The 22,586-nt window shown below is 54.1% G+C and overlaps 1 protein-coding gene across 2 annotated transcripts in view; it reads right to left on the reverse strand.

The window, feature by feature from the left end:
- ARHGAP26 (Rho GTPase activating protein 26) overlaps positions 1-22,586 on the reverse strand; it is a 132,054-nt gene that overhangs the window by 41,596 nt on the left and 67,872 nt on the right. For both annotated transcript variants that reach the window (XM_035560602.2, XM_035560603.2), the window contains exons 15-18: positions 20,999-21,086; positions 19,791-19,849; positions 18,706-18,811; positions 1,240-1,399 (exon numbers count right to left, since the gene is read on the reverse strand). In XM_035560602.2, coding sequence (XP_035416495.1) covers positions 1,240-1,399; positions 18,706-18,811; positions 19,791-19,849; positions 20,999-21,086 — 413 coding nt within the window. The remainder of the gene's footprint in view (positions 1-1,239; positions 1,400-18,705; positions 18,812-19,790; positions 19,850-20,998; positions 21,087-22,586) is intronic.

Below are 22,586 nucleotides of genomic sequence, written 5' to 3' on the forward strand. Positions count from 1 at the left end.
CTGCTGCTTGCGCGCCCCTCTGCGTGGCAGCTCCTAATTAAGCAATCGCTGCCATTACCCCCCACGCAGAGGAGAAAAAAATAGCTCCTCTGTGCTAAATAAATACCATGGTGCTTATCTGCTCAGGGAGGCAGTTTCTCTGAGGACACACAAACCGCAGACAGTCTCCCCATATATCCATCCATCCCCACTGGGCATGCATTTGCTGCCCCTCAGCAGACCCACGCAGGCACACCCCAGGACTGACACCCACACCGCACGTACTGGGGACTCAGCCTTGAATCTCAGCTGTGAAGTTGTGGGCCAAACTTCAGAGAGAGCCCAGAGCCCTGGGTACCTCGCAGCCCTGAGAACCAGATCCTGCCATCCTGCATCCTGCAGCTCCCCAGCCCACGCCGCTCTCGCACCATGGGCACCCAGCGGCACTGCGCAGGAAAGCGTGGCAAGGCGTCCCCTTTGGCCAGGGCACCCGGAGAACACGGCGTCTCTCGTGATGCACTGCACTGCCTCCAGGCAGCCCAACGTGCCTCACCCCACCAGCCCGCGTACGTGTGGGCACGCTGCTCGCAACCTGCAAGCAATGCTCGAGTTCAGTGTCGGCAAACAAAAGACCCAGGCCGGAGCTGCAATGCTGCCTGGCAGTGGTGCCCCCCCTCCCCTCGGCAAGTCTCACGCTATTTTTCAGCCAGAATGCACAAATCAGTACCGTCTCCAACCCAAACCAGACAAAAGATCATAAAAGGAGAACTGTTCGAGTTTAGAAGAACATGGACTTTTTTTAGAGCTGCCATTTGCAGCATCACATAGCCTTCCACGGGCAGTCAACAGGCTTCTGCACCACGCTGAGGGTGGCCAGCTCCCGGGGGGGGACAGTGAGCTCCCCGAGGGACAGCCAGCACCCCAGGGGGGCAGCCAGCTCCCTGGGGAGGCACAGGAGCCCCCCAGCTGCAGCCCAGGCCACTGCGGCACTCGGCTCCACTGGCAGACCCAAGCAACAGGTGGGAGCATCCCTGCAACCACAGACACAACCGCATCGCAACGCAGGGACCGACCCTGCGGATAAAGCCAGTACTTGAACAAACACAGATTTAGTCAGAAAAGCAGGAACCAAGCCTAGCCCTTCGTGGCTGCCGGCCACGGAGAGCAAGGAGGGCCCCGGGAAAGTGGGCTGCAGCTTGCGCAGAGACAGCTTTGTTTTAAGAAATGAACTGCGCTGAAAGAAGCACGTAAAGCCGTTACCTTCTCATGGTTTTCTATTAGAATTTCAATCACAATGTTCTGAAACTTGATGTCCATAATGGCAGCGACTGTTTCCTCTTGGGGTCGAAGCAGAGTTGGCCCAAACACCACACCCAGATTAGCAACAGTCATCAGGTTCTGCTTGTGGTTATTTGCAACTCTGCAAAACAAAAGCAATACAAAAAGTGGGTGATAGGAATAACCAGAATGGAAACCCCCTCCCCGCCTCATGGCTGGCACCAACCTTACAATTCTGTTTACGTTTCTGACACTCCTGGTGAGCTCCTTGAAGGCCCAGCCATGTGGAAAAGTACAGTGTTAACTGTTGTGTTACTGGAGGCCCTGCAGCCTCAGGAATTGACTAATCCCATAAAACCCCAACGCTACCCTGGCCACCGAGTCTCATGTTGCAAACCACTCCCAGGAAAACATCTTGAATCATTAATGCTTGAAACCCTTCTAAAAACAAATTGTTGGACCTCTGACACACGCTGCTCTCCAGCTGAACGAGTGACCTAATATGTTCCAAAATCCAATTCCTTCTCACCCATTTCAGCGTTTGCCTTCCCCAGAGGTCAGCCCCACGCAGCCCGAGCAGAGCGGGCTGCGGAGCGGAGCCCTCGCGTCACCAGCGGGCGCGCGCCCGTCCCCGCCCCAGCCAGGAATCCGCCGGCCGGGGACCCGCGGACACTCGAGCCTTCCTCCCTGTCATCCCTATTTTTATCTCCGCGAGTATCGCGGCCCGCGGGAGCGGAGCAGTTCAGCACAACGAAGCAGCTCACGCAGGACCCGGCACCCCGCTGATGGGCGCTTTGGGGGGCCCCTGGGCGCAGCTCCGGGCTGGCCGCTGCTCTTGGCGCTGCGAAGCATCAGCAGCACGGCTCAGCCCCGGGAGCGCAGGTTGCCTGCGAGGCGCTGCGGGGAGCAAACCGACCGCATCCCACCGCGAGCAGCGGGGAGCCCGGGTGCACGGCCGCCCTTCGGCAGGAGCCCCAGCCTCCTCGCCTGGCACCGCGGGCCCTGGCTGAGCCGTGCGCCCGAGCCTCGCCGCGGCACGTCACGCACCGACACGTGCGAGTGACACAACGAGGACTTGCGGTGGGAGCCCTGCAGCCCTATCTTCGCAAGTCTTTTTTGTGGTTTTCTCCTGACCTCTTCAACCAGGAAACTTGGTGACTTCAGGCTGCGCTGACACACAACTTTAGCTTACATGTTTCTGTGAGCGCCTTTTCCCCGCAGTCTTTCTGTCCCGTTTTCCCTGGAAACACGCGCTAGGCTAGCACGTCGTGAGCGTGAGATTCTCGGATCTTGCTGGATCGTCCCAAGATGTTACTGCCATGAGCCTTTATTACTGATCGCAGAGCCAAGATGATAGTGCTCATTTGTGTGCGGGCGTAGCTTATTTCAGCACAGCGTAAACTAGGGCTGACTTAAAAGAAAATCGGCTTTCCTCCTTTTCCATCCAAGTCCCACTTGAGTCCGTGAAGAACTCTTCATTCCTCACCCCCAAACAAGGCTCCTCGGGCAGCAGAAGAGGACCTTGTCACCAAGGGGTGCTCGGGGTCGGCAGAGCAGCCCCAGCTCCAGCCCTGTGCTCTGTGCAGGCGAGAAGCCTCACCCCGCTGCGTGCAACGTCCCTGGAGACCCCGCAGAGGGGTCACCTCCACCAGCACGCCGAGCACGTCCTGGGCTGGGCTTACAATCTCCAAGGTGCAGAAGCCCCGGTGAAAGTCCCCGGGGTGCGTTGTAGAACCTCCCTCTTACCCGTAACCTCCCCCAGTGTCAGGAAGCCCTGAATATTTTATCACCAGCGTCTGAGAAATCTCCTCTGTCAGTAAACCGCGGCGCTGCGGGGATGGGCTGCCCCGGTGGGAGGCTCCGGTTACCGACGCGCTGCTCTTCCCATCGCCATTTGGTGAGCGAGGGCACGCCAAAGCCGCACGCACTGCAACGCTCCCACCACCTCCCCTCGCCGAGAGAGCCCCTCCTCACCGACAAAACCAGCAGAATGGAAGCAAATCTGCCCCAGGAAGTCAAACCTTGGGGAGCGGCGAGAAAGGCAGAACTCTAACAGGGGAAAAACTCTTACTTAGGAAAAAACTTGCTTACTTACAGGAAAAAAACACCTACGTACAGAGGGATGTAACTTTCTTTCCCTATGGCTGTCTCCCCAGGAGAAGCGCCTACCTCGGCAGTGCCCCGCCCGGGCCCTCGTGTCCCGCTGCCCACGTCCCCAGGGACACTCGCTCCCTGTCCCGCACCCGGGGCTCCCGCAGCCCCGCGGGGCATCCCGCAGGAGCCGCCCCTCCGCTCGCTCCAACGCCCGCAACGCGCGGCACAAGCAACCGGCGCGAGCCCCCCGCACGCTGCATCCCCCGCGCTGTGTCACGCAGCTCCAGCTCCACGTTTGAACACAAGATCAGCATTGGGCTACAGGTCTCAGCGCTGTCGAGATAAATCGAAGTAATGTTTCCAAGCCTGCTTCCCGCCTCCGTAACGAGACATTTGCCAGTGCCAATGAAATATTTACACTGCAGCAATATCACACGTTCACATACTCCCGTTTGGATTTTGAAAAATGCAGCTGAAACCGAAATAGTCTTGAAAGTACTAATAAAATAATAATTCTAATGATCCTCTGTGGTTGCTAAAACAACGTTCATTTATAAAAAAAAACACAACTGAATTGATCTGAGTCTTATAAAATTAGGTTCCTTCATTTCTCACTACCGTTATCACGTAATACATCACTCTAATAAATTGCTTTGTCATTGACTTATTACCAGGAGGCAGCCGTACACGGTCCTGTTAATTATTACAGACTAAAGTATTAATGGCTTCCCAACGAGGGCAGGGTCCCGCTGCCCCCGCGGCACACCTGGCTCTGCCCTAGCCCTGAGGAAGCCCCCCTGGCGCAGGCGCCGGCCCTCGCCCCCGTGCCTCTGCTGCCACCACACCCCTCTTTGCCATTGTGCTTTGACTCCGCAAAGGGTGAACGACATTTTGCAGCTGCATGGGTCTCGGTCCCTTCTGGAATAAATCAGGGTGGCACATGAATGTCTGCACTGTAACACGGGTACTTTTCCACTAGTAGCCTTTATAGTGCTTGGTTACTAAAGCTATGCTACAAAACATGATTCACCTTTCACATCCTTCAAATTCCACATCCATTATCCACATGATGATTTACTATAAATTATACCTCTCCATCATCCTTTGTACTAGCAAATAATGCCCCAGTTTCTAAAGACGGGGTGTTCTCATCCCAAAGTGTCCCTAATGCTGGTGCTTCTCACAGATGCTTTTCTGCAGGCATCGTTAGTTCCACTCTGGAGCTGCCCTTCAGAAGGTTTCCAAGTATTTCCTGTATTTTCCTTTTAACCTGCTGCTTCTTCCTGGCCCTCAGTGCACTCTGAAATCAATTGCACTAACAGCAATTTAGATGGGTCCGTTTTCAGTTCCCTCCCCATCCACGCTTCGCAGAAGTCACCTCCAGCACAGATGGGAGGTGGGAACCCAGAACAACCTCTCAAGCAGCGCTCGGTGCTTGCAACGCGCCGGGATATCGACTGCCTGCTGGATGTTGGATGCGGGGCTGCTTCTCCTCCCCTCAGCACGCCATGCCATTGCAAGCACCCAGCACACGCAGCCGGAGCCGGGAGCTGTGGGCTCGCACCGCTGCTGCAGCCCCCCGGCAGCGCGGGTCTCCTGCGCCCGTGGAAGGCCGCTCACTTTGCATTCACTTGCAGAAAAACAACGGAGAAGGGGAGCAGAGTAAACCCACGTTGTCTGCTAAATTAGATTACGCCTGGGTTGCTTGGATACTGTATAATCACCGGCATGACCAAACATAATTTAATACAGAGTAATTGGTAGTCAGGCTTCAGTGCAGAGAAAGCTTACAGGAACAGTAAATATTTCTTTGTTGCACCGGCTGGAAATCAGCAGCAGGTAGCAGAGGACAAGCGCACCGCAGCCGAGGCACAGCGAGCGGTGGGGAACGCCGTCCTCGCCCTCTTTGCTTTCACATACGTCAATGATTTCAGTTTCTCCAGCCTGGCCAACACCTCCCATTTACTCCTAGGGAAATCCAATTAAAGGACTCGTTCGCCTCCCCAGCGGCCCGCAAGGAGCCCCTACTGCGGGGGCAGCCCCCACGGCGCCCAGCCCGCACCGCAGCCAACGCCGCGCACAGAGCGAGGCGACAAACAACGCTCCCACTTCACCTCCTGAGCCGTGAACTGGCGTCAGCGGTGCTGCCTAATGCTGGCGGACACGGTTCGGCCAGGACACGACGTTACCTCCATCAGTGCGGTCCCGTGTGTCCCGCAGGCCGGGGCTGGCCTCGCGCAGCCTCGGGGGCACCAGCAGGCAGCCCGGCCCCAGCAGCGCCGTCCTCGAGGGACGCCGTGCCCCCGTACCTGGCACCGCTCGGCACAGAGCTCCTGCCCTCCGTGGCTGGAATTATTTTGGGCACGCATTTTATATAAAATGTATACATGCCTCAGCCAAAGAGTGCTATTTTTAGTTCGAATATCTTCCCCGATTCAGAGAAAAATCTCTGAGAAAACAAACATCTGAAAGGGAACAAAGGCTAAGTCCTAAGTGTTTCTATTTCCATGCCTGGGACAAACCTTTGAAAACAAAGTGCTTGTTACGGCTGGCCTAGCGAGACCTTATAGGATGGAAAATAAAGCAGCTAGTTCATATTGCTGCAGGTCAAAATATATTTCGTCTCTGCCACCACCAGTAAAGCTAACACGAAAACCCAATCATGCAGAGGATTAGCAATCCTACAATTATTTAGGCTGCTATAGGCAGTTTGTTACAAATTAAACGTGTGCATTTGACGCTGGAGACGAATTAAAGACAAAAAGCCCCGAGAACATAGACAGCACACTGGGTGACAGCGGCACCTCTGGATTTAGCAGCAATTTGGGGGTGAGTAACTCAATAACTGCGCGAGCTGCACTAAACCACGCAGGCGAGACGCAGCCAAGGCAGAAGCTGTTCCCACCGAGGCTGCCTCGCAAGGAAAACCCTGCCTGGGCAGGCGTGCGGCTGCGGGGCTCGGGGAGAGGTGCGGAGGCGGCGGGGGGCTCGCGGGCAGCTCCATTTCCGTGAAGCCTCGCAGGCAGCGTCCCACCCACCGCGGCTGCCCCCGTCTCCATCAGCCTCGCTGGGGGCGCGCACACTCCCGGACAGACGGCAGGGCTGCTAGAGCCCGCAGTCGGCGGTGTTTATCGGATAAGATCTAATGAGTTCTGGGAAATGTTCCTGGGTGCATTCGAGTCCTCCCTGCGCATTACCGAGCTTAATTGGGCTGCAGCTGATGAGCGTGTAGGTGTAGGGGCGAGGGGCCGGGCCGGCTGCCACGCCAGCGGCCGGATCCGGGGAGCAGCACCGCAGGAACCGGCGCGGGTGCTGAGCTACGGCACAACGGCTGCCAAAGCTGCTGTGTGCAGCCACCTCCCGGTGCCCAGGGAGGAGGGTTATTGACAGCACCACCCGTCCGTGCTGAGGGCATCCAAAACCGGGGAAGCCCTAACGGGGAGTTTCTCACAAGTTTGCTTTTGTCAGGGAAGAAACAGCTCGAGTTTGAAAACAGCAATAACAACGGTAACCCTGGAAGGGTTTTCAAGTCACTGAAAGGAGGTTTTTTAAAAATCAAAGCTCCCCTTCTGCAATATCAGAAACAGAGGAGACAAGAAACAGAAGTTCTTCAACAAGTACCACTGCAAACACAAATGCCACCCATAGCTCACCGTAAGAGAATCGAAATAGCACACACAAAAGGGATTATACCTGCAGAACGAACTGCCGGTGTGCCAAGTAGCTACATCGGCCAGTCCTGAATATGGGTACCCGCTCTGACCAGGTACACGTGCGTGAGGGCAGGGCAGGCGGAGACCATGACCGGGGGCAGGCGGCGGTGCCAAGCACCCCGGGGGCACACACGGAGAACCACTGAGCACCACCGGTTAAGCTTCAGCTTCCAAGCCAGAGTGCGCACACACAGAAAGGATGTGTTTACAAACTGCATAACTGTAATTTATCCTGCCATGTTTATGAAGGCCCTGGATGTGCCTGGACTCTTCTGGGCCGCTCTTGAACGAGGGAAGCTCTACGAGGGTCGGTGGAGTTTCAAGGTGCTGGACAAGCGTGCTGGGCACCCGCTCTGCTGCCATGCGGTGCTTGCACGTCCTCAGCACGCAGCAGCAGGGACTGGAGCACGGACACAACCCCGCTGTGCAGCTCCAGCTTCCTGCAGGCTGACGAGACGTACGGCATCACAACTTGCACAGCGCTGCCGCTCGAGTGACGTGTGGACAGCCAAGTACTGAGGAATGCAAATGGAGGCCAGCAGATCCAGAAGGAGGACAGATCACCAGGGAAATACAAAACCTCCCAGCAAAGACAAGGAGAAACTTTCTGAAAGCAGTTGACAAAGCACTCAGATACAATGTTGAGAATTAAGAAGGGTTTTCAGCAAGCATCCTCACGGCTCTCAGGTTTCCCCGCTCAGCTAGGACGGGACGTGTGCCTGCACGGGTTCTGTGAGATCTGACTTGCTCCAACAAGACTCCCTTTCTCTCCCGGGTGAATCTGGCCACAGCTGGATGCCTGGGTTCACTCCCAGGGAAAAAAAAAAAAAAAGCTCATATCACACTGAACAGATGCACAGGCCAAATGTTAAATTCAGTATCGGTGAGCCTAATCAGTGTGAATACCATACATGCTGCAGCTTGCAAGTAAAACTCTTGTGGTGCTGCAACGCTCCTCCGATTCAGGCTTCTCAAACCAAGCAGCCTCGATTTCTGCGGTAAAAACTCAGGGCACCGCGAGGAGCTGCCACCCTTGCCCACGCCGTGCACGGCCCCTGTGCTCCCCCCATAAACATCACGTCTGGGGAAGAGATGGCACCAGCTGAGCGCAGTTCCCATAGCCACATCCTGACCCCGAAGCCTTTCACTTCTTCCTGTAATTTTGTGTGCGAGCACAGCCCCCATTTAGAACTTCAGTCAGTTATGCTCAGTTACCTCTTTACGATAATAGCAGCTATTTCACCCATTAGGGACAAGCACCGTGGCAGGGTTTTGGCCAGCTCCGCGGCCCCACGAGAACCATGCTGTGCTCCCGTGCCCCCAGCGCCGCCGCCTCCGTGGGCACACGGGCAGGTTTTTGGCTGAGAACAGGAATCGTTGAAGCACAGCATATCCTGAGTTGGAAGGGACCCACGACGAGCATCGAGTCATCGCAGTCAGTGCGATAAAGCACCGAAAGAGAAAGAAAATGTTAAAAAAAAGTGCAAGTGCCTCAGCCACAGTGAAGAGTACCGAAGCGGGGTTTTTACCTTCTTTCTTCCACGTGAGCAGTAGTCTGGAGCACATTCTGTTCACAACCACATGATCAGCACTGTTCTCCCAAAGCATTTTTTTTAAAATAGTCCATATGGAAATGGAATACAGAAATCTACAGCTTTGTAAAATAAATTAAAATCACGGTTAAAAACAGCGCATAAAGTGCTGAAAAAGACACCTGGATTTTGTGCACCCTGCCGTGCACACGTGTGGGCTCACCCCCCAAAGCCCTTCCTATTGTCAGGGCAGCAGCTAACCATCAAATTGCAACACCCTTCCATGGAACTGCAGTAGAAGAGCACAACAGCTATTCAGGTTAATGAGACAGCCTGCAAATCCCCTGCCGCAACGGGGGGTGCCTGCGCGGGTGATGCACTGGCGCACCTTCCACCCCCCGCAGCGGGGTGAGGCAGACCAAGGGAGCGGGGTGAAGAAACGCGCTGCCAGAATGACGTGCCCCGCAGGCGTGTGTGTGTACAAACAGCCCGGGGCAAGCAGGACCAGCTCCCTCAACTCAGTCCTGGTGAGCCAGGCACCACCTAGCGTGCCAGAGAATCTCCTGTGCAAACCAGCTCCTCTGCCCGTGTAGGTTTCCCTTGTGCCCCCGTTATTCTACACAAAATTTGTGACTGCATTTGTGGTTGATTTGCCGCCTCGCGGCTCCCCGGCTTACGGTCACCACGGCCGTGTGCTCCTCCAAGGACAGGCTTCACAAGCAACAGCCGATGTTTTCACAGCTACACACTTCTGAATGTAGTCACAAGAAGCACGAAGCGCAGCTGGATGCGCGGTTCGGTCACTCCAAGGCAGACCGGGAAGCTCCAGGCTGGGCTGGGGATCGCTTCCCGCACCCCTGGAAAACTGCAGCTCAAAGACACTTGGTGCTGGTGGCTTTTTTTGCCTTCCTTCTGTCGGAGAACGATTGACTAGAAGTGTATACAACTGCACGTCACTCGGGCCTGCGTCTGTTCCCCAGAAAGGGCCACCTAGAAAATCTCACCCAAACGCCCGAGGGCCCCTGTGTCCGTGGGGGGCAGGAGACACAGCGGGGAGAGACGCCGGCTAGGGACTGGAAACCTTTTGCTCACTCTAGATTCAGCCCGTTCCTGTGCATAGTTTCAGTTTCACTGTGACAAACAATTAAAAAGAACCCAGATAATTATGTGCTAGCAACAACATGTGCCCCGCGGCACAGAGCTCCAACGTGACCCCACAAGCGGGGTGCCCGCGGAGCGGTGTGGGCGCAGGGACGTGCAGCTGAGCCCGCGGCACCCGCGTTACTGCTGCGGAGCGCCCCGGCCAGCCCCGCTCTCATTTAGAGCACCCTTATCACATCCAGAGGGATGACTCTATGTGCGATGAAGATACAAGACTTGCAAAAGACCTGATATGAGAGATGCTGCAGCCTCCGACGTGTGTTCCTCTGCGCTAAGAACTGGGGATCCTTCAGAAGCACAGGGCCTGTCTGGGGAAGCAACATGGGGCAAAAGCGACTAGAACAGTGCGAGCAGCTAATCTCATCACGATCTGGTCTTAGGAGGTGAAGAGTTCATTTGCAGAAGCAGAAAAAAACCTTTTGCTAATTTACACATTACAGGAAGCCAAGCACAAGAAACACAGAGAACACCTACGTGATTTTTTTTAAAATTCTGCAGAATCTCCTATTAAAAACAAAACCAGACCAGTGCGGGGCTGACAGAGCTGGCGAGGGCAGCTCGTGCCCGAGGTGCCTGCATGGCCGGTGCTGCGACCGCTTCCCGGTCCCGTCTCCAGGAGCATCCCGCCTCTCACCCTACAGCGCCGCTGTGCAGGAAGGCTCGGGAGGTGGGAGAGGATCCCCCTCACCTCAAGGCTTGGGCAGAGCAAATACCAGAGAGCAGGGGACGCATTCAGGGCCTCACCACTGCGCCGGCTGCTAGGCACGAAGGCAGCCCGGCGTCGCGCTCGCTCGCCAGCCGCCCCTCGCTGCGTACCCGGCACCGCGCGCTCCCAGCCGCAGCGTGAGGAAGGTGCCTATCTCCCGCCACATTACCAATTATCCGGCGGGTTGTTGTGCAGCAACAGAAAAAAATGGACCCGTGCCATTTGCAGACAGATGCAAGACCATATAAGAGAACGCCTGCAAGCGCTAGAGAGGTTTGAACACCCACTGACCTCGTTTAAGTGCTTCCTCTTCCTTTACATGGCCTAAACACACAAAGGGTTTCTGCGGGAGGCAGGAAAAGCACAGAGGGAGACTCCCCCGTGTCTGAAAGGCCCCGTTGTGCTACACGGACGGCACTTGTTTGGTTTTGAGAGCGATGCATCCATTTCCATCAAGCATTTCTGCACACACACCAACCCAGCGGGTCTGACAGCGCAGTGCGGACTCTCCCTCCTCCTGCTCCCCACGGCGATTCGGTGGCCGTTTCGGCGATGCCCAGGTTCAGTTTACTCGAGCAGGGTTGACCTTAGTGGGAGTTGAACAGCAAATGCACAAAGATTTCAGCCTTTGGCTCCAAAGCTACATTCCAGTCTAGATCTGCAGCTCGTGTTTGCCGCATTTCCACGGCACGTCTGCTGTCTTCAGTGCCCCGCGTTATGCCAGGGCTCGTACCTAGCAGGAGCACTTCTGGAGTTTCCCCCCGAATCCATCTTGTTGAGAAAACAAAACCCCTAATAAACTGTGTTAAAGGTATCATTGTCTTCAGGAACCTAATACAAAAACTAAGGAAACAAGGGAGGCTGAAACGTTACGACAAAAACATGCAGATTTCATTAATGCTTAAAATGCGTGTGAGCCTGGAGGAGCCCGAGAGCCAGCAGAGCCCCCGCCGGAGGCACTGCGAGGGGAATACGGCCCTCTGCGGCCTTTGTCTTCCCATAAAGCTACAGGTGGTTCCAGTTAAATGCTGTAATTAAATTAGCCATGCAACATGGTTGCGCTAAGATTTCAAACTAATCTGCAGAGCAATCTCTCCACCGCTGCCTGCGTCCAACACTAAAAATACCCCAGAGTTACACAAACCCACATCGGATGGAAGAGGACGACCCGGAGGATTTCCCACTGCTCCCGGGATGCACGAGTGAGGAGCGGGTCCTGCAGGCTGCCTGCACCCACCACTGCCCCGGTGCCCATGGGCATCACCTTCGCAGTCCCCCTCTCTCCTGCTTTTTGCAGGGAGCCAACCGAAGTCCTGCTGGGTTGGGTTGGGTTGGGTTTGTTCCCCTCTCAGGAAAAAAAAAAACACAAAAACAACAACAGACGACTGGCTATACTTGCTAATAACGTCAAAGCATTAAAACAAAAAGGATTTCTATCGATCTTCATGGGCTTGGCTCCAATTAGGAAGAGGACAGTTTAAAATAGTTGCTTAGAGCTGTAGTTCCAAAACCAGGAAGGAGAAATACAATCCATGACCCCCGCAGCACACAGGAATGGGGGCGTGCGGGCCAGGAGCACAGTGCCAGGATCAGCGGACAGCCGAGGTCGGCGCAGACCCCTGGGGTCTTCTGCCCCAGCCCCCAGCCCGAGCACAATGCCCCGAGCAGGCTGCACAGGACCGTGCCCAGCTGGGTTTGAGCACCTCCCCTGATGGAGACCCCACCACCTCTCTGGAGCCTCTTCCAGTGCCTGGCCTCCCTCCGGACGGAAAGGCTTTTTTCGTACGTTCAGATGGAATTTCCCACGTTTCAGCTTGCGCCCGCTGCCTTGGCTCCTGTACCACATTCATGAGCTCCTGGCGCTCTTGCCAAGTATGTTGCTGCTTTTCTTTTTTTTTATCGTGATCAGTCTAAATTTTCCTTCTTCCTTTCGCTGTGTGCTGGTTCACACCTTTCGCCATGCCCACCAGGGTACACAGAGGCAATGCACACACCCCTTGCCCAATGCAAAGCAGCAGTGGATGGTCCTGGTGCCACTGGTGGCTGGGATGAAGCTCCAGGGCTCGCTCTCTTCGGCACCTCATCTCAGCCTCTCCCTTGAGTCACCAGCACTGGCCACAGGTGAGACAGTGTGCTGCTTCGGATGGGACCCGGGATATCCCCGAACAGCAGCGCTCAGCCCAGCCTGGGGCACAGCACGGCGCTCTGGAGCTTGCCCCAGCACAAGAGGGAACACAGAAGTTAAACAGAAACAGGCTGGTGGCAAAGAAAGTGCAGTGGGCCCATCCTTATTGCACTGGTGTGACAGAACTTGTGCCTGTTTGTGACCTGTGACAAAACACTCGTGCAGAAGTGCCTGATGTGAAATGGTCCCAGGGCAGGAGGCCCAGCAGCACCAGCAGGAATGGCTCTGGCCCCAGCTCGGCACCGGTGCAGCAGCACCCCTGTGCCAGCTCCCCCGGCACCAGGACCTGACGCTTCAAACCAAGGCACAAAGCAAAGGGACAGAACGGGAACAGGAACAGGAAAGGGGAAAAAGGCACTGCAAAATCAGGACAGACAGGTCTCAGGCAGGATTCTCCCAACTTCTCCAAGGGAGAACATGTGCATGGAGAGCCACCTTGCAGGTGACCTTCACAGCTTCCTTCACAATAAAACCTGCCTTCCGCAACCTACACAAGTGCCCAAATCCCATGGGCCACTCAAACGCTCCAAAGTCCTGCTGAGTTCCCAGCCGCGAGGAAGCCAAGTGCCAGTGGGGGCACAAGGGGCTCGGGGCTGGCAGAGCCTGGGCACTGCCCCGGCTGTCGGCAAAGCCCCCGCGCAGCGCTGGGCCTGGGGGGCCCCGGCAGTGCCACAATGGGCTCAGGAGCGAGCGCGAGGCACCGACAGCACTTCCGAAGTGAGGAAGGGGGAGCAGCGGCGAGGGAGGAACGCTGCTTAGACTTTCCATGCAAGGTCAAGAGAGCTTGCTCGCTATTTTCTTTTGGCAGCCACATCAGGCGAAGAACATATGAGAGAAGCGTATCTTAAAGGCCTCAGAGGCTAGTGGAAATTTCCAGAATGTCCTGGACAAGAATGACTTACTGGAAGTAATACATAAATCAAGCAAATGAATAGTTACCAGACAGCAGCATAAACAGCTGCCACGGGGATGAAATCAGACCTGCTGTGCCAAGAGGCGTCAGCTTCATCGCCTGCTGCACCTTCTGGGGGAAAATGGGGAAAACAACCAGAGGAAAAGCACATCTCTGCAGGAAGCAGCTGCCCCAGTGCAGCACCGGGCGCCCCAGCGGTTCCCAAGGCCGCTGGGCACTCAAAGCGCCGCGGTGAGCACCGTGCCCGCTGCCGGCGAGCTGGCCCGAGTGGCTTTGCATGGGCAGCAGCCAAGGATCAGGCTGCTCTGGCAAACCAAACCAGACACCAGGCTCTGCCTCCAGGGGAAACCCTGGAGGATTTTTTCTCCCCCTCCTTTGCCAGCGATGCGTGGAGCCATCGCGAGCCCCCTGTCCCACACTCCTCTCCACGTCCAGCCCCGTGCGTCCTGCTGGCGGGGGCATCACTCGCTGGGTCGCTGGGGCTGAGGCCGACAGCAGCCGCCCCACGGGGCCGATGGAAAGCATCCACGCTGATAAGTGGGAAATGATTTGTGCTAGAGATAGCAATCACTATCATGTTGGTTAAAACACGTAAAGTAGAAAACAACACCACAGCAAAAACAAAGGGAACTAGTCACTGCTGGCCAGGCCACAGCTGTCAATGATGAAAGATAATTAATTTTCGCTAAATACACATACACACTTTTCTTCTGCAGCCTCCTTAATTGCTTTGACCTTTCGCCAGGAGAAGCACGGGTGCCCAGGGCAGAGGTGGTTCAGTTCCGGGGCCGGGGCACCAGGGCGGAGTGGCGACACATGCAGCGAGCCTGGCGCTGAGCCACGCTGACGGGGCACCGGCACTGACAGAACTGGCTCCAATCGCTGCAGTGAGAGCACACACCTCAGGTGTCAAGTTATGTCCATGCAAAAAAAGTTGTACCCAAATTCTTGAAACATAATCGGTGCAAAATCCTCCTGCTCTGCACCCACAGAGCATCCACTCCTCCATGAGAGAGCATGTGAGAGGAGGACAAGATGGCGGGGCCGCCGCCGCAGGTCGCTGACAGGACAGGCACCTTCCTGCCACCAGCCTTGGCCCTCGGCACGGCTGCCCCCAGGCTGCGCGTCGCTTGAACTCGCTTTAGTTATTTGGCAGGGGGAAAAATCGGTTTCATCAGAGCTGGCACAAGCCATCGATAAAAGCGCATTCTGAACCAAAGCGCAGACGTTCCTGGAGATAGGTGCCAGGCCAGAAGGAGATAGCTGCAGCAAAACAGCTCCGAGCCGCACGGAGTTGCTAGGTGACGGCTGGGGATGGCCTGCCGCAGCTCCACGGCCGCCCGACGCCTCGCCTCCCTCCCTCCTCACCCAGAAAAGGTGACAAAACACCCCCGTTGGAAGCATGGAGAGAGCAGTCCCACACCACGTGGGGCCCAAGGGCCGGGCTGCGGAGGGCACACGCCGAGCTTGGGCTCCCACGCACTGTGCAGTTCTGGTCCTGCTCTGGCTGCTGCACCCGGGAGAGAAATAAACACAGATTTCAAGTGTTGTAATTTGAATATTAATGCAGATTTTCCTCTGCTCAATAGCAGTACATGGCTCTTCCACTTCAGTATCACCACAGATCAAATCTACCACCACATGTCAGACTGCAAAACAAAGAGAGCAGCCAGGGAAGCCGGGCCTGGACCTGCTCACCCCCAGGGCTGCCGCAGCACGGCTCCCACTTCAGCACTGAGGGGGCTCCTGCTCGCTGCCTCACAAAGGCAATGGAGAAGTCGCTGCAAGCAGCTAAAAAATGGTGTTGAATTGCATTCGGTAGCCTTCAGGGCCAGCCCGGTGGTGAGGGGAAGTTTTGCTGCACTACACACTTCCCCTAACACGTGTGCTCACTCAGTGAACTCACGTGTTTCTTGGCATAAACTGTTCACGCAGCTCTTTAAAAAGTCTTTTTTCTTGTTTGTAAACTAGGGGGATCAAGAGCACTCTCCCCAGCTATCTCCTGCAAACACCAAAAGCTCCCAGAAGTGGCAGTGACTAAGCAGTAGTGACTCTTGCAACCAAAACAGCAAGAATAAGGAAAAGGTAGCTACTGGTTTTGCCTTTTAGTTCTTTGAAAGACACAGGTGATTCTGGCCTGTTACGAGAGAAACCGCACCATTTTTGAGGCCATCCAGAACCATGCTAAGTTCAATAAATGCATCCTTAGAAATCCCCTGGAAAGGCTGAGGGGCTGCAGGCGCTCGTTGGGACTGCTCCGACCGCACGTGGTCAAGCTTTTCAGCACAGATCCTTTTGAGAAAACATCAGAACAAGGAGGTCTCCTATCCTTCAGGAACAATAAATCACAGCCAGGTTTATCACAGAAATCCTGACAGTGTGAACATGGCCCAGGAAGGAAAATTAAAGGTTTCACCTGCTCGTGGGTCAAAGATTACCATAATAACGGCAAGTTTCCCCGGAACGGATGGCTGCAGAGGAAATTCGCAGCATGAAATTTCTGATGGAGGAGCACTGACAGAGATTGCTCACGCTCTGGTTTTTACAGGGGATAACTGCCTGGACACCTGAACACCATCAGGAGGCAGTGCAAATAGGATCAAAGATGCAGCAAGAGGTCAGCCTCAATGCGATCAACCTCATTTTCTCTTTGCACACCCTCCCATGCCTGTCCCCAGGACCTGTCCTCCACCTCCAGCTCTCCTCTCCCTGCGAGCACCGGCGCGGCGTCTCCCCGTCAGCACAGGGCCGGGACGCGGGGGTGCTCGAGCGCCTCTTGCCGGATTCCAGTGCCCACTCGAGCGCCCACTCGGCGAGGGCCCAGCCAGCAATGGGAAACCCATGGCATTTCTCTCAGCGCTGCTGCACAAGTGCTCTGCTGCAAGGGAAAAAGTGCGCTACTCAGCCACCTCAAAGCGCTTATCCTGGCTGATATTTAATTTGTATTAATAATTGCCAATTTTGAATGTATCAGCTGTGTTAGCATGGTTTTATTACTGTTACTAATGGCAGCCCCACGCCAAAAAGGTGGCCTGGTTTCCCTTTTCACTCAGCAACAGTGAATGTACAAACCAAAAAAAAGAGATGTAACACAACATAGGACAGATAGACTCTTTTTCTTTCTCTATTTGACCAATACAGATTGTGTTCTGGTTTTAGTGTCAGAGATCTCCACAGTAATACTGTGAGAAATACTTTTTTAGCTCATCAGATAAAAATGCAAGTCTTGATTATTCATACATTGCTAAAAAAAAAAAAAAAAAAAAAAAACAGAAACAGCTGAGGCAACCCCCTCTGAGAACTGCAGCCCGGCTCGGCAGGGGCAGGAAGGGGCCCTTTGGTTTCATCGCACCAGCTCTGGGCACCCTGCTGTCGGCTCCCCACGCGCAGGGACGGGACAGCCCCTGAAGCCCGTGCCCCCCTCCAGAGCATCCCCTCCCCACGCAGGTCGCCCACGCCAGGCCCTGTCCTTCTGCCATGCTCTTGCTCTCCAAACGCCTTCGGCAGATGTGAAGCTTTATCTCCAGCTGAGATCTAATGCAAGGTCATTAACCCGGCGGTACGGCACCGCAGCCTGTACAACAGTAACGAGTCCTGAGCCACGCTGCTCCCACGGCCAGCACGGTGCTCTGGGGTCGGAGCAGCCCCAGGGCAGGCGGGCAGAAGCCGCGGGGTGTGGAAGCAGCGGGTGCGGGACCGATGCAGGAGAGCTGCAGGTGCTGGCCGTTCATTCGACCTGTCCCTCCAGGAGCAGCACCAGGCTTCAGGGTCTGCTTGTAGGGACACCCCAGCTGAGACCCTACACAAAGCGCCCCCCGTCTCCACCGCAGACACGTCCAGGAGCACCCCAATGAGCTCAGCAAGAGCTTCCAGCCCTCCAGCCCCACTGCGACAGAACAGGCTCTTGTTCCAGCGGCTTCCTGCCTTTCTCCGAGATAATTTTTTTCCCATTAAATAACCACTATGAGCTCTTTCTCTTCCCAATATGGCAAGCACTACTACACTCATTGTTTGTTTGTGTTTTGTTTTAGTTCCTTCCCTATTAAAACAGCTTGAAACCCATTGTATTACCTGCCTCCCCCTCCACATCTCACACTTGAATACCACCAGGTTTTCCTTTAAATGAAAAGCACTTAAGCAGTTACGAGATTCCTTGCACATATTTGGCTGACGGGAGTACCTGGAACTCCCTATTCCTTGGCTTCAGCCTGTAAATGCAGAAGGTTTTGAAACTGAGATCTAAACCAGCTCTTTGGTTTTTAACAGCCTACCCGGGGAGTCCATGGAACAGATACAAACACATGTCATAAGAAAGCATCTGGAGTCGTTTTTAAGCATATTTCAAATATTGTTTATTATTTTTTTCTCTTCAACAGATAACTTCAGGTTCTCCCAGATTTATTCTAACTGGTTATGCCAATTAACTCATTCACCAGGTTTCTAAGCCCTGCCTAATCCCTCCTGCTCACACAGCACCGGAGCAAACGACGAGGGCAGGTACGACCCTGCAGCCTTGAGGCTGGCACAAACACCTTATGATGCTTTCACTTTTTAAGCACTAATCAAAGGTTTCCATGGTAACCAGCAGGAGCAGGAAGAAGATGGGAAATTATAGGTCAGCTCTATCATTGAAAGCAAAAAATTTATTCAACTCCTTTGCCCTTGAAAAGTTTCAAGGTGACCTAGAAGTATTGATTAATTGAGCTGCACAAAGGCAGAAAACATGCCCCAGAGCAGTATCCTATTGCTGCAAAGAAATAACTTCCAGTCCTTTAATACCAGGCTTGATCTGAACCCCAGCGAGGATCTTCACCTCCGCCCTACCTTCCCGACAGCCAAGCCCACCGACACGCCACTAACGCCGTGCCGCACAGCCAGCAGCACAGCGCTCCTCCTGTCACCGCTGGGCACGGCAGCGCCCGCACGGCCCCGCAGCGATGTAGGTCAGCGGGACAGCCCACCTCCCCTGCCTCCCACGCTGCCCCGGGTATCGATCCCCATCTCACGCACACACAGGTTTCCATTTACTCGTAAACCAGATATGACTCAACACCAAACACACACACAAGGAAACTTTTTTTACCACTATTAACTTTCAGAGGAAGTGGAAAATGGAGAGAAAAACATATCAGTCATATACATACTTTGCCAAGTGGTTCATGAGCAAGTGCAGCATCTGCCTGTTTTTCTCCGGGAGCCGATGAACAAGGCTGTGGATCTCTGACACCCTGGATTCCTGATTCTCCAGTTCTGCATTGGAAATAGAAGATGATTTATCCCTGCATCGGGGGGTTATTACAGAAAAAGGCATGCGGGCCCAAAGAGCAACGCTGACAGACATCCCAGGGACCCGAGGCTCCCACTCCCTAACTCCAACCTACACCCAGGCACGCTGCGGGTATTCTCCACAGTGTTTTTTCTCTTTACCAACTCCAATCAGTTGTTTGAAAAAGGAAGAAACTAATGGGCTGAAACAATGAGCTGAGAGCAGATGCCAGCCATATGAAAAGCAAGTTGTGATCAGGAAATGGGCTGGCTGTAACCAGAGTGTTCCTCCAGTTTCAACAATGGGAAGCATCAGCACATTCTCGTCCAATGTGTTTCCAAGCACCGTAAGAATGTGCTCAGCACAACGCCCGGAAAGATTTTAGCATCTGGTCTCAACAGGCTGGTTGGATCTGCAGGTGCTGACAGACATGCCCCAACAGCCTGAAAGCAGGGTCCATCGAGGAGTCGCCTGCCCTGACCCGTCTTCAGGAGGCCACCATCGATGTGACCACCATCCTTGGGAGCCTCCTACCCCACCGGTCCTCACCTGTGTGCATCAGGCTGTACCAGCACAGAGCTGCTAACCGACAATTACCTGCTCCCATATTAAAGCATCCTCCTAGAGCAGACAAAGGAAAGCAGCACAGACATCTGAACCACAACTGATCTAATCAAAGCACCGTAGGTGTTGTTTGAACAACGGCCTCGCTCATTTTGGCAGTTAATGGTCAGCACCAGTTACTGCCATCAGCCAGCTCTCCCCTAACCCCGCACCGCGTGTTTCCTTTGTACCCAGTAAGTCCCAAACAACACCCTGCCCCTTGCATCTCGATTCTTATTCTGCTCTCCAGGATTTAAGAACAAGGGTTCAGTGGGAGAGCAGCAGGGTAGAGATTACGCTCAGCTGCTTGCAAATTCTGTTCCTCCTTCAGACCGATGCCATAAACATCAACAAACTCACTTGCTGCTTTGATGAAGCTTCTTTGAAACTGGTACATCATGAGTGGCCCCGGAAGCATTCTGGAAGATAAAAAGGTAACACACACAAAACACATCTGAGCAACACAATCCGCAAAATTGCAGAAATAAAGCTTTGCTGTTACCAGAAAGTCAGCTCTCTTTTTAAAGAGCAAAACTAAGCAATAGCAACTCCAATAAATTCCTCTCATCAGAAGGCAAAAGACCTGTTAAAGTACCATCAGTTTATTCTTCCTCCCTTTTCAGTACCATACTAACTTCATTTTTAATTTTGGCTTTTCTTCAGTAACACTGTAACACAGAGTTTTAGTACAACAGTGAGCCCATGATTTCCAAGTAAGTTTAAAAATAAATTAAAAAGAGAAACAAGCCTAGTCATAAAAATTTAACAGTCGCTGTTCCCATTATATTTCCAGTTCTCCCCTCCCACTTGTACATCCTTTCAGTGGGACATCTTGATGCTGGCGACATTCTTCATTGCTTTGCAAACAGTTCAAACTCTGGAACAAAGGTTGCCAATCAAGCAAAATTATGTAGTGTTTTGTGATTTTCTAGGCTGAGATCCACCAAGCTAATTATACTCATCACCCTAATTGGATTTAGCTTCTCTCTTGTTCTCTGCGTCTCAAAAAAAAAAAAAAAAAAAACAAACCAACACACAGAACAACAGAAAGCAAAAACCTGCAGTCGCGACAGGTAGAAGCATGTTGTGGATAATGAAATACTGACTGCTGCCAACAAACTAACATTTTTGGAAGATAACCCACAATGATAATGGCATCGGCTTTCATACAGAAATTATTACTAAAACGAAGTTAAGCACCCAGTTCTGTAACAACTGCTCCTTACAAGAGCACCGTGCTCACTTTCTGCCACATAGTCATTAGGCGGAAGCCTACTGTGAAAAGCTTAGGCAGAAGCTGAAATCAAGGCAGGATTGCAAGAATGAGCTTTTTCAATTATGTTTGTATGATATATGCATTTGTCAGAGAGCCCAACGTATTCCCCACATCCTACTCAAACATGCTGGAGGGTCAAGGAAAAAGCCAGAATAAATTCTCTAGTAGCAGTTTCTCCTTCGTTTATATCAAAGTGGTTTTGTTAAGTATCGGCAATAGTAGGCAGTAATGTCCCAGATCATTGCTGAATTTGTCCTGAAGCCACACGACAGGCAAGCCTTTTCTCCCTTACCTCAGGTAAGTTTTCAGTGCACTAGTAATGGTCTTTATCTCCCATTCTGCACAGATCTCGGTTTCTGTTTCAGTGGCTGTTTTTGGATCTAAGGAAAAAGAAAAAAAGACAAAAGTGAACCAAAGTGAAGATAATACCAGCTCATACCACTCCAGCACCAGCAGAATACAGCCAGCTGTGTGGGAAGATCATCACGTCGCATTTTCTTAGCTATTCCAAACCCCAGTGACCACAAGCTGTTCCCCAGCAGACACTTCTGCAAGGAAGCAGAATTCGTCACCAGAGATGGGACACACTCACTTACATGGGACAAAAAAAAAAAAAAAAAAAAAAAAACACAACAAAAAAAACAGGAAAGAAAAGAAAAGAAAAACATTAACCATGAGCAACGAGCCTGGCAGTTGGACTGAAAGCGTGACACCGAACAGGGGGCAGGAGGCTGGGGTGGTCAATGACAGCAGTGACAGCAGTGCACAAACAAGACACGGACCAAGACAACCACAGGTCACCCCAGGACTCAGCAGAAAAGTCACAGCCTCGAGTGGGCTGCAAGGCATCGCTACAGCCTGCATGGACACGAGCAGCAGCAGCGGTAGTGCGGCCTTTCGGGTGGCGGTGAGGCTCCTGGGGCCTGGTGGGACAGAGCGGGTGGCAGGGGCAGGTACCGGTGGGCAGGGGCACGGGGGAGTTTTGTTCTCCTGCCCGAGGCAGGGACGAACCCCTGGAGGTGGCAGGGAGGCTGTTGAAGACCAAGCGGTGTGGATCCGCAGCTGCCTTTCATTTGGACAGGGAGGAGGCAGCGGGGCGGCCGCACGCAGCACCTTGGCACGGCTGGTGCCCAGGTGCTCTGGGGCTGGGAGCTCCCGTCGCTTTGTCTGCAGCCCCCGGGGTGCCCTCACGCCACCCCGAGGTACGTGGGGAGCAGCCAGGCCGCGTCGCTGCAGCGGTGCGAGCGGGGGGAGCACGGAGACACCCGGCCGGTCTGCGCAGGGCAGGGCGGCAGCAGCCAGGGCTGGGCGCGGCAGAGCTGCGCTGCGGTTTGTTTATTCACCTCTGGCCTCTTGGTGTCATCCTATTCTGCTCCTGCATCCTCTCCGCAGCAGCAGGCTGTTTCTTGCCATCTTTGTTTTTTTCCAGCGCCTGATTCACCCTCCTCCACCCCACAGCTGCCCGTAGGGCCCGCGGCAGCAGCGCCAGGCCCGGCGGCATTTCCCTGCTGCGAGGAGAGCCCGGCCTGGGCTCGCTCGGAGCGTGGCACCGGCAGGGAGCGACCCTCGAGCCGCCTCTACCAACATCACCAAGCACCACAGCACTGCAGAGACCCAGCCACAGGCTCAGCCTGCAAATACGGCCTCCTAGCGCTTGCGAGGAAGGACTCTGAGCCACGGGCGATGGGCATGCACGGCGGCATTGCTGCCCTCCAGGGACACTTCTCGGGTCCTCGTTTCCACCGCCGAGCCGAGGAGAAGGCTGAGCTGCTGCCACGCTCAGCCTGCCTCTGCAATTTGAATTCCCGACCCTCCACAGCTGTGTTAGATGAAAACATGAATGGATGACAAAATGTTTCCTGGCCATAACTAGTTCCTTG

The sequence above is a fragment of the Cygnus atratus genome, chromosome 14, assembly GCF_013377495.2.
Source record: "Cygnus atratus isolate AKBS03 ecotype Queensland, Australia chromosome 14, CAtr_DNAZoo_HiC_assembly, whole genome shotgun sequence".
Taxonomy (NCBI): Eukaryota; Metazoa; Chordata; class Aves; order Anseriformes; family Anatidae; genus Cygnus; species Cygnus atratus.